The following is a 12,674-nucleotide window of genomic DNA, read 5'->3' on the forward strand; positions in this document are numbered from 1 at the left end:
GCTGACCATCCATTTGGCGGGCTTTCGGAAGGGGGTCTGTATCAGTCCTTTAGGGATTTATGGCCCGACTGATTCTACCTTTACTGATGATTTTCATTAAGCTGTTATAACTTTTGATACATCCACTTTTATGGTAATCACTGACCAGATTTAGAATCAGGAGTGATTTTCCATCAGTTTGACACCAAACATGCCATACCAGCTTCACAGGTACATACCTCATACCATCTGCATTAATTGATTAAACAATTAATTATTGTATCTATGTGACTGATTCACATCAGTATAGGATACAGGGGTTTTGGGTTGCACCTCAACAGATGTTACACTTTGTGCGGATATTGCATCGAATATTCCTATTACAAACAGCACATCTTATCCATAGATAGGCGTGGCCGTTAGTTTGTGGTAAATTCAATATAAGTTGCACATCTGGAAACAACATATTTTGTTTGGTGTGGCTTGTGCCAATTCATCTTCTCCAGAATGGATAAGATACACCTTAATTCAGTTCTTTTAACATTTATTTATTTAAATTTATATGTGTTCAAGTGCAAAGGGGTGAAATAGGTGATACTCCGTGAACATGGTTATAAGGGTGGCACACAAAACACTGAGATTGTCTAAGGACACATACAAACATAACCTTACACAATATACAAAATCTGTATATTGAGACTAGTAGTTGTGAGTAAATCAATATACAGGGTATACAAAAGCCAAACTTAAATGAAATTTCCTTTAGGGTGTTTGTCTGTTGGGTGAGTGAAATGTAAGGCAGAATGTATGGGGAGGGGGTTGTGTGCCAAGTCGAGGGACCCCTGTCCGTGAAGTCCACTCTGCTTGTCTGTAGGTCCCTAAATCTTTAGGCAATAAAAGTTGGAGTGCTAGCCTCCCTTGATATCTGTGTGTGTGTGTTTATGTGTGTAACCCCCCTTTGGTGCCTCTCGTCCCAGGCTCGGCCTTGTCTCAGGCCACCTGGAATTTAGGCCCTGTGATATGTGCATGTGTGATCCTACAGGCATTATATGGGTGATGACCTAAAACTTATTCAGGTATGAGACAAATCTCCCCAAAATTGAAGTGATGCCGCTTAGTGGCACTTAAGGGAAGGTTGAAAGCAGATAACATTTGACCTTTTGAATGTGGGAAGTCAAGCAATATTTAACCACTCAAAATCTGAATTCTGCCATCAGGCAAGATAAAGTTACTTGTTTGGCAATATCCCTTATTCTTTTGTGCAATTGATATACTCTAAGTGAACGAGCCAAGAGTTAAAAATACTTAAGATTTTTTATTTGAATACTGTTCTTGTTGACTGTAGCTAATCCTGTTTATATACTATATAAAACTTTATTTTATTGTGCAAAAGGAATATGTCAGTAGAGTTGTGCAATTAAGTCGTTTGTGAAATGTGAGGATTTTGAGTTTGCACCCGTCCCATGCTTGAGTTTTTTATGGGCATGTTAAACTAAAGCACAATTTACAATAGTACGCTTATAGTACTATTGTAGGCTAGTACAGTTCAAATCCCAGGGAGCATATATAAAATGTATTTTGGATAAAAGTGTCAGTTAAATGTTAATTAGATAAATGTACATGGGGGAAAAAAAGGATTCTGTCCAGGACTCTGTATGTACTACTAATGTATCTCTTACAGTTCTTACTGTTATGTCACAGAAAATATTGGTCATAGCGCAAATTAAATTACGAGACTTTCCAGAGAATGCAATGCTGTTACACACCAAAACTTAACATAGTAAAACTTAAACTTAATATAAATAACAACTACATAGAAATATATATTTAAACTAATAAAAACACACTGAAAACTTACTCAAACTAAACTGCATTCCAAATGGATATAAAAATAAAAACTAAACAAAAAAAAAGAAACAAAATTAAAATAATACTGGTTTAAGTGTCAAATATCAATTTTGATGTGTCACAAAAAGAAAAGTTTGCAGGATTCACCGATTTCCCAAATGAGGTTTTCCATGGTATAAACAGTCATTGAGCTTGTGGGTGTTACCTTACTAGCCTGTACTGATGACTCAAAATAAATTGCACAACAGTGTTTAGGTGTTGAAGAAAAAAACCGACTACTTATTGAAATTAGTGACACCAGAGAGTAATATACCAATGACAAATCTCTGAATTGTGATTAACTAATATTACCTGATTCATATGTATGCTTTGTTCAACCCTGAAGTCAAGAAGTTTTGGTTGCTAAACAAACATGTTACTGTGTTCTGGTAGAACAAGTTCTGTGGAAAAAAATATGGGAGGATTCAGCCCATAGGTTTCTCTTTTTTATTTTCTCTCCAATAACTCAAAAGGAAACAGTAATTTGTAATTTAATGTTGTTCAAACTGAATTTAGGAATAATAATGATTTGTGTTACATTTCACTTCATCTCATATTCATCCAGCATGCAGGTGAGCAGATTAGCAATGATACAGCTCACACATATTGGGTGTGTTGCTGTGAAACAAACAGCTCAGTATCTGTGAGTATTTTGCTCTAACTGCTACTGTTACCTAGTTGAGACTTGACCTGCCCAATCCTGTTCTTCCCAAGCCTGCAGGGTCAGAAAACTCTGAAATATTCCCGTCAACAACATATACTTCCTAATGGTTAGAGGAAACTTATCACACCTTAGTCCAACCATAAGTACTTTTATCAATTTTTGTTGCAAATGTGCAGCAAGTTTATTATTACTTCTCCCTCCTTTTCTATCCATCTCTCCTTTGGGAAGCTCAACCCAACTCACAATTCATGCAAATATGAATATGGATACAAATTTGTGTGCACTGCATGCAATGTTACATAAATGCACTGCATATATATGAATGTCAATTTGCATTTTGATTTTATATAATCTGTGATTAAAAATGACTAAAAAGCATCTCTGTGCTATTTGAACCAATGTGATGAGCAAAAACAGAACCATGGGAATACCTCATTTATAAATTGCACATACACTCACAAAGCTACTTAGTAACACTGATGGCTGGATATATAAGGACACAGGTTTAGACAGGGGTGTCAAATTCCATTCCCGGAGGCCTGTGTAGCTTAGCTCTTTCCCTGTTCCATCACAAATGATTCAGTTCAAGAGCTGTGTGATAATTAGCACAAGAATTTGAATCAGGTTATTAAGTGTCGGAAAACCCAAAAATGTGCAGAGCTCCAACTCTCCTGGACTGGAGTCTGACACCCCTGGGTTTACACATTCAAAGGACAGCAGATTTAAAACATAACTTTTTTATCTAAACAAATCATAACAGTTTTGTGTATGTTTTGAGTATCTCTCAACAAGATGCTTTGAATATTTTCAAAAAGGTCCTTGAAGACAGAGAAGGAAAGACATCTGCTCTAAGAGGACAGCTGACTCAAGTACTACAGCAGCAGCTCTACACTATTACTATACTACATTCATTTGGTAGCCACTTTTGTCCAGAGTGACATACAGGTGAGGATTGGAGAGCAGGATTAGCCAGTATCTCTGGAGCTAATGTCTTAAAAGGCTTGCTCAAGTGTGACACTTCTCCGCAGTTCCCACTTTTGCATCATAAAACTGGTCCCAAAGCATTATAAAATGTTACCAAACACAAGTATAACTCCTTCACCTTGAACACATTTTCCAAAATTCTTTGAAAAAATATATCTAAAATACCCATATAAAACAAAGAAAAAAACTATCAGAGCCATAAAAAGACTTTTGGGGCTGTCTAAGTCTTAATTTCTGTAGACCATTTCTTCTGCCGAGAGTCTGCGCCAGGATTTCATCTCTCTGTCAGGGAAGAAACGGCAAGCTCAGTGTTACATTTGCCAGTCACTGACTTCAACTCATGAATCAAAGTTGAGATGGAAAGTACACATAATATAAAAACAAAATCCAATTATAGTACCACACTGCTAGACTCATGCGTTCCAGGAAATCAGTTTGTAAGATCGTAAAATCTTGGAGACATAATAACCATTCATTTCAAGGAAGGAAAAAAGAACTATAAATTGAGTTGAGATCACTACACTGCACATGGTCACACAACAAACAAAAAATTAAGGTGAGGAGGCGGTAGCTGAAAAAGGGAAGAGGTGGCAGTGCACTAGTGAACTAGGTGTGCTTTCTGGAGGAAACCTTTCAAATTCCTCCAAGTTCTTGTTAAACACATGAAAAATCTGCCTACTATTTGCTCCTTACTAGGAAACCAGTATCAAAATAATTAGTTGTATGGGCAAAAACTAAACTGAAATTAATGTGAATGCAAAGAAATGTCTGAAGCATGTAAGTCAAGAACCCAACATGCCTCATGAAATCTGCTTGTTTGTTTCATGACGTGTGTAATGACTGAAATACAATATTTGTGTATGTTTCTTATAGTGTTATTGTTTTGTATTTGACACCTCATGCAGTTCTTTCAATTAGGACTTTAACAGAATTATTTTTTATCAAACTTTCACATATAATTGTAATACTGTATTCTACATAAAAATGTACATATGCATTTTTATCCTCTTCTGAAGCTTCAAATTATTTTTCACTTTTCATTATTTTGTAACATGTTTTGTATGACAAAATTTCATTCAGACTAAATGGATGAAAAAAGGTTATTCACCTGAATTGCATCATTATATATTTACAGAACTATAAAAGTTAATTCAAATTATAGTTCTTTAGGTTATGTAAGTATTTTGTGATTTCTTGTTTATGTTATATTTTGTGATTTATTGTTCTTTGTTGTGTTTTTTTTCCCTGTTTTTTTATCATTTATACTCATTGTAAATCTCCCTAAGCTAAATATATAATAATAAAAAAAACTTGTAATTAATTAAGAAAATAGAAATTATGTTACAGGTGAAGAAAAAATTACAATGTGAGGATTTTCACAATTTATTGGGCAAATGGAATTTGAGAATACCTTAATGCAGGATAATGAGTGTATGACTAATATTATGCAACATTATTGCACATATTTTCAAACTGGCTTGACACATACGGGCACAGTATTACAAAACACCTCTATTGATAAAAACAACACAGCCAGAAACTGGGAAAGAAAGACTCACACATTTGAGGTTGGCAAAACTGTCTCTTGCTGCTGCTGCTTGGTAAGACTGAATTTCTTCAGGAAGGTGGGAAGTCTGAGCTTGGGCATGGAGTTTTTAGTGGAAGGCCTGTCAACAAATGCAAATAAAGATGGAGAGTGTTTCAGAGGTATAGTGTGAATAAAATGTCAAGGCTGGTACATCTTTCAAAATGGCCCACAGCTACCACTGTGTCCATGCCTGTCATTCACAAAATTGAGTAACAGAATGATTAATTGGTAATGGTAACTATGACAAGGAGTTGACTAGCTATAAGCACAACTAACATGAGCTTCCAATGAATACCCAGTTACAGTAGTAATACAACAAAAACAGACCTATGTGAAACAAAACTATTATTATATACATATTATATACAATTGAACTGCTAAAAATATTGTACTTGTGGCATATGGTAAACAACGCACAGTCCATAGATGGGTCGGCTACAGATATGTGCAGCATGGATTAGGAAGAATATGTTCCAAAAAAGTTTCTACTTTGATTGTGTGGTAATTGTTTGTATAGCCGAAATCCGACGTTGACCAATTTACTGTAATTTGCAAATATTTTACCGTTCATACTGGAGGGGACAATATAACCAATCGTTTTCATCTATACACTAAACTTCTGAAAGTTTAATATTAAAAATAATTTAAAAACTCTTTTGCTGTCATGAGTCAGCTGGGCCACGTCGCATATGTGTAGTCTTTTACACACCATAATAATTAGGTTTATTTTTATAATGCTACAAGCAATGTTCTTGTAAGGATAGTCTTGCTGGTTAAAGTTAAATGGTCAACATTAGGCTACTACACAGCCTACAGTCCAAAAACTTCATGATATATATTGTGGGTTGCTATAACCAAAAACATTGTGATATGACATTTTGGTAATATCGCCCACTCCTACAGCTTGGTATGCAACTTGAAAGGAATTCAATACAATATCTCATTTATATATTGGGCTAGGAGATGGTCACAGAGAGAAAAAGCTTACCATTCATCACTTGAAGCATGTTCTAGAAGGATTTGCTTAACATGCTCTCCTTCTTCCTCCTTATTCTCAGAGATCTGCTCCCATAGATCAGAATTGACCCACAGTGTAGCTTGCAGCCCATGCTCTCCAGTCACACAAGTTATCCGTCGACAAAGTGGGCAGCACACAGACAACAGACCATCTTTAGGCTGGGCCAGCTGCTCCAAGCAGGGTCCACAGAAGGTATGTTCACAGTACAGGACCCGAGGTACACGCTCGTGCCGGGAATAGGGTAGGTAGCACACACTGCACTCATTATCTTCGTAAAGTACCATCACGTCAACTGCCTGTAGTGGGGTGATGGGGTTAGGGATTGTGGAGGGAAATTGCGACAAATTTACACTTTAATTTGGTTTGTCCCATGGAGTGAGCTTTAATGTATGTATACTCAGAAGCCTTCTTTACTTGCCCAACACTACTTAAATTTAAGGTATTTCATTTATATATATATATATATATATATATATATATATATATATATATATATATATATATATATATATATACATGTATGTATATATATGTATATATCTATATTTTCATTTATATTTATATATATATACATACACATATAAATGAAAATATAGATATATACATATATATACACACATGTATATATATATATATAAATATTAACATATGTAGGCATATGGAAAATATTTTTAAAAAATTCAGGGTCGCAGGGATCCAGAGTGTATCCCAGAGGAGAAGTGGGTGTAGAAAAGGAATGAATAAAGAATAATTATTTATTCAAGTAATAATGTTGATTTAATCCAACATATTTTAGAACTCAAATATAGCTCATTGCATATGAAAGTCTTGTTTTAAATTTATCACAGTCTCCAGTACATTCACTCTCCAGTACAGTTTAGATTGATACTTCATAAAGTATCCGAGATATTTTAGGCCTAATCATTAAACTACTCTAATATTTTCATTTAAAAGTTCTGTTATGTGATTTGAAATCACGTTAATAGATTTTTAAAATGTCATCTAATCGAGTACTTACCGTCATATACTGCTTTTTTCTGCAGATGGCCTTCAGTTCAACAAAGCTGTGAAGAACAAGAGTAAAAGGTTTTATGTTCAAAAACAGGATTTCATTCAGCCAAATGGGTGTTGTTTTATGTAACTTCAGTTTAACAATTTAAAAGGCAGGACTCCGCCTATTCTTTGGTGTTGCTTAATTCTCCTTAAGCTGCCAGAAGTGCTCGGAATTACCCCCTATGTTTTCTAACAAATACTGCACTAACACATGTTTTTTTGCCTTTTGGAGGGCACTAGATGTAAGAAATGGTATTCTGCAGACAGGGATGTTTATATGCGTTTGATAGTAATGCACCATTATAATACAATTTCACATACAAGCTAGTGGCATGGAAAGGTTAAGCATGACAGACAAAACTGACAAGAAATTGCGCACATATGAAAAGGATTAATGCTCATATGTATGAAGCACAGGATGCATTTTAATACAATATTTTTATTACTTTCCCAAAATGTCTAAACAAATCATGTAGCATCTGAAACGCAATGTCCAAGGCTATTTCCAGGCAAAATTTGTTCAAATTTTCCTTTATCATTTTCAAGAAATGGCACTTTGGACTTGAGGTCTTATCAATTCTTTGCCCAGTCAAAACAAAAACAAAAAAAAAACAAAAAAAATTTCACAGTACATTTTCTTGAAGTGAGCAAATTTTAACTGGATAATAACAGTGGACCTTGCTTTTCAGAAGCTCTATGACTTGTTTATACATTTTCGGAAAATTCTGAGATATGGCCTGTCAGACTTGGCTCACATAAGCAAATGTGCATAAAACCATAGATTTAAAACTGCAGTTTCTTGAAGATGGTACAGTAAATTTTGACCAAAGTTCGTTCAAATTTAGGTTGGGACCTTACCTTTCGGAAGCTGTAACACTTTTTATATACAATAAGGGAAAATTCTGAGAAATGGCTCATAACACAAAATAATGGATTGAAAGTACATTTTTTAAATGTTACAATACAACTTGACCAATTTTTGTCTGGACACAGCCTAGGACCTTGCTTTTGAGAAGGTATAAGACTTGTTTATACCTTATGAGAAAATTCTGAGAAATAGCCTGTCAAACTTTAATAACATACAATAACATGGATTTCAAAGTGCCTTTTCTTGAATATGATACAGTAAAAGTTGAACAAATTTTGTCCTGAAATAGCAAAAAAAAAACAAAAAAAAACCATGTTGGCTACTTGTATTATTGTTCAACATCTTAGACGTCTCCACTTATTACACTCACAAAAATTAAACTTTGACTTTAATTAAAATTATTTTGTCAACAGGTCCCACGAAATTGTATGTGTCACGCTACGGTACGAAGGCGAGCAGGGAAGGGAATATTTTAATATTGTAGAGGGAATACCCTGAAATGTAATTATATTAACAAATGTCAACTTGTGTTGCATTGCTACCCAACATTAACAATTATAAACCACCTCGAAGCAGCATAAACAATTTTGATTCTTCAATGTTATTGTGTAACAATAAAACAGGCTTGTAGTTCTCAATTTTTTTTGTAATAGTCAAACCATAACAATAAACGTGCTGCTGTCAACTTTTAATTTAGTACAATGGAAGGAAAAATTAACATTTTTACAAACAAGTCAGCTCGTGTTGCAGCATTCTGTTTCGATCATTCATACAGTTTGTTCTTGAGCATCTGTACCTTGGTTGAGAGTCTGCTAGCATCCAGTTGAAGGAAGAGCTTCTGAAGTACTTCAAAGAAGGCTTTCAGTTCCATAGGATAACTGAAGTTCAGTGCATATATCACACCCATTAAGAGTGCACATGCAGAGGTGACGTCTCCCAGGTCATGCAGAACTTCAACAGCCCCGATCACTATTCCAACATCAGCTGGTGGAGTGGTGGCATCACCTCACTCGACTTCGACGCTGTAGATGCCAAAGTTAAATTGCTCAAGCTCCCTCTGTACAGCAGTACCGTCAGTATCCTTTACATACCGGAGAAAGACAGGACACAACCAATCTATGAAATCACAGATTTTGTAGAATTCCAAAGATTAACTTTTGCCTTTCCGGTTTCCCTTAATGAAAATAGCATGATTATGAAGGCATTATTGGTGAAAAGGGTTTGAGTGCCTGTAACAGTAGAATTTGTAATTGTGTACAGCAGAGCATGTGAGCGGAGCGGAGCGTGAGCGAGGAGCGGTTTTTTTAATTAAGGCTGGAGCGGTCGCTCTGTCTCGCTCCAATTTTCCAATACCGCTCACACTACGATTCTGAGGCGTGCCCAAATCTACCCAGAATTCATCTGTACAATTATCAAGACTATTACAGAAATTGGCCGAGATGGAATTCGCAAACTATTTCACAAAGGAAACTGATAGATCATACAAGTGTAATATTCTTATCAAACGTATAGATGACAATAATGTAGAACAAGAATAACAAGGTGGTGAAACTGTTTCAGTGAGTAAAGATTCACTTTGGAATAATTTTTCTCAGAAACACGAGAGTGTTTTATGCGAACAGACGGAAGCCAGAGCAAAACGTGAGCAAGTTTTATATGGTTGTAGTATATCAAGTCTATAAATTAAAGTATAAAAGCCTATATTAGTAAATATTGGTAATCAAATAAATTTGTTTTGTCATTCAAAGTAGGTCTAATAGGATTTTTTAAATTTCACGTAACGCTGTTAGTGAAATTTTATTTTATAGAGACGCAGCAGCAGCATCAACAGAAAAAATTGAGGAATTTGAAACGTAGATGCTTAGCCTGTATATTCTTTAGACTATTAAGACCATTGATTCCTTTATTTTTAAGCCTATTTTTGTGTGGAATACCATTGCCAAGCGTGTCCGTTGTTGCCTAAATATGTTTAGGTATGTGAAGAAAAATTTAAAACTCAACCAAATTAAATGAAGCTTGAATAAACAAAGACAATGACACCAAAATCACTCAGATATCTTAACAAATAAGGAAAATATTGGCAAAAGAAGTTCGCTAATTAGCCCTATTTTTTAAAATGGAATGTGTGTAGAAAATAGCTGTGACCAAATACCTAACTTTTTATATAAAAACGCTTGTAGTTTCCTTAATAATCAAGATATCTCAATGAAACTTTCAGGGAAGGTGTATCTCTTTATATTCTTCAATCTGAAAGAATAATATATATTCCAAGTATGTCCTTAGTCTGAAATAAAATTGATACAAGGTGAAGACTGGAATGGTGTATCAACAGGCGCCGCTGTTGGTTTAGGTCACGTGACCATGTGAATATCTCTTATCTTCTGCTTAATTAAATGCGACTCAGTGGATATAATAATCTTTTTCACATCTTAAGATATTTCCCTAATATCATGGCATATTGATGCAACAAATCACTGATGAACATACAGCAGATTTCAGGATTTTTAGCCCGTGACGATCCTGTATGCTGCAGGTGTTGTGCCCTAATCTGCCCCCCTGCCAGAGATTGCCTCCCCTGACGTCATCGCTCCATTTAAAGGCAAAGTCGCTTCTCCAGGGCAGCAGAAGCGAACGCTCGCTGTAAATTCATTTTCTTGCCTTAAACCCACTGAAAAAACTCAAATTAGTTGTTTATTATGCCTTTTTACATTATAACCTTAAGTTATCATTCACAACCTCCTGTAATTTGTCACGAATGTGACGGTAACTTTTTCATTAAAACGCTACAGTAATGCTTTTCCTCTCGACAATGCTCGTCTGTGCAAATACAGTCGCTTTCAATCGCAAAAAGGGACTGATTTAGTTGAAAGATATTTTTGACACTTTGTTGAATCCATTCTGCTGAAATTTTTCTTCTATTCTGTCGTCGTATAATATAATACGGCGTTTAACTTAATACTCAGCACCGTCACGCCTGGAAATGATCTAACATCGATCCACAGAACAAAAGTAATCAAAAGTCACCAAAATTTCACCACTCACTCTAAACCCCGTGTGTACATTACAGCTAACAAGTCGTATTGCAAATCGTCCATCCATAAGGAAAAGACTCTGGGGGGGGGGGCATTTTATAGCAGGCCACCCTGCCACAGAATGCCCCCCCCCTATCTAACTCTGGCTGGGAAACTACTACATGCACCAAACTTGCACCAGTTACTCATATTTACCCCTTATTTATGCTGTATGAATTACTTTGGGCTAGACCATAAGGAAAAGATTCTAGCTGGGGGGGCATTTTATAGCAGGCCACCCTGCCACATAATGCCCCCCCTATCTAACTCTGGCTGGGAAACTACTACATGCACCAAACTTGCACCAGTTACTCATATGTATCTCTTATATATGCTGTATGAATCACTTTGGGCTGAGCCATAAGGAAAAGATTCTAGCTGGGGGGCATTTAATAGCAGGCCACCCTGCCACAGAATGCCCCCCCTATCTAACTCTGGCTGGGAAACTACTACATGCACCAAACTTGCACCAGTTACTCATATGTATCTCTTATATATGCTGTATGAATTACTTTGGGCTGAGCCATAAGGAAAAGATTCTAGCTGGGGGGGCATTTTATAGCAGGCCACCCTGCCACAGAATGCCCCCCCTATCTAACTCTGGCTGGGACACTGCTACAAGCACCAAACTTGCACCAGTCACTCATATTTACCCCTTATTTATGCTGTATGAATTACTTTGGGCTAGACCATAAGGAAAAGATTCTAGCTGGGGGGCATTTAATAGCAGGCCACCCTGCCACATAATGCCCCCCCTATCTAACTCTGGCTGGGAAACTACTACATGCACCAAACTTGCACCAGTTACTCATATGTATCTCTTATATATGCTGTATGAATCACTTTGGGCTGAGCCATAAGGAAAAGATTCTAGCTGGGGGGCATTTAATAGCAGGCCACCCTGCCACAGAATGCCCCCCCTATCTAACTCTGGCTGGGAAACTACTACATGCACCAAACTTGCACCAGTTACTCATATGTATCTCTTATATATGCTGTATGAATTACTTTGGGCTGAGCCATAAGGAAAAGATTCTAGCTGGGGGGGCATTTTATAGCAGGCCACCCTGCCACAGAATGCCCCCCCTATCTAACTCTGGCTGGGACACTGCTACAAGCACCAAACTTGCACCAGTCACTCATATTTACCCCTTATTTATGCTGTATGAATTACTTTGGGCTAGACCATAAGGAAAAGATTCTAGCTGGGGGGCATTTAATAGCAGGCCACCCTGCCACATAATGCCCCCCCTATCTAACTCTGGCTGGGACACTGCTACATGCACCAAACTTGCACCAGTTACTCATATTTACCCCTTATTTATGCTGTATGAATTACTTTGGGCTAGACCATAAGGAAAAGATTCTAGCTGGGGGGGCATTTTATAGCAGGCCATCTTGCCACAGAATGCCCCCCCTGTCTAACTCTGGCAATTACTCATATTTATTCCTTATTTATACTATACAAATTACTTTGGGCTGGGATGTAAAGAAAGTTTCAACTCTGATTGGGACTGTAAGATATGTAAAAATAGAGAAAAAAACAGAATTTCATAAACTTT

The 12,674-nt window shown here is 36.4% G+C and overlaps 1 protein-coding gene across 1 annotated transcript; it reads right to left on the bottom strand.

Moving 5' to 3' along the window:
* Positions 1-1,281: 1,281 nt before the first annotated feature.
* LOC111846231 (uncharacterized) lies at positions 1,282-9,063 on the bottom strand. Its single transcript, XM_023816242.2, has 5 exons — positions 8,838-9,063; positions 7,139-7,184; positions 6,091-6,416; positions 5,074-5,181; positions 1,282-3,796 (listed from the first exon to the last, which is right to left on the bottom strand). The coding sequence occupies exons 1-5, from the start codon at positions 8,858-8,860 to the stop codon at positions 3,742-3,744; spliced, it is 558 nt and encodes a 185-aa protein (XP_023672010.2). The 5' UTR covers positions 8,861-9,063; the 3' UTR covers positions 1,282-3,741.
* Positions 9,064-12,674: the final 3,611 nt, after the last annotated feature.

The sequence above is a fragment of the Paramormyrops kingsleyae genome, chromosome 15, assembly GCF_048594095.1.
Source record: "Paramormyrops kingsleyae isolate MSU_618 chromosome 15, PKINGS_0.4, whole genome shotgun sequence".
In the NCBI taxonomy this organism is placed as follows: domain Eukaryota; kingdom Metazoa; phylum Chordata; class Actinopteri; order Osteoglossiformes; family Mormyridae; genus Paramormyrops; species Paramormyrops kingsleyae.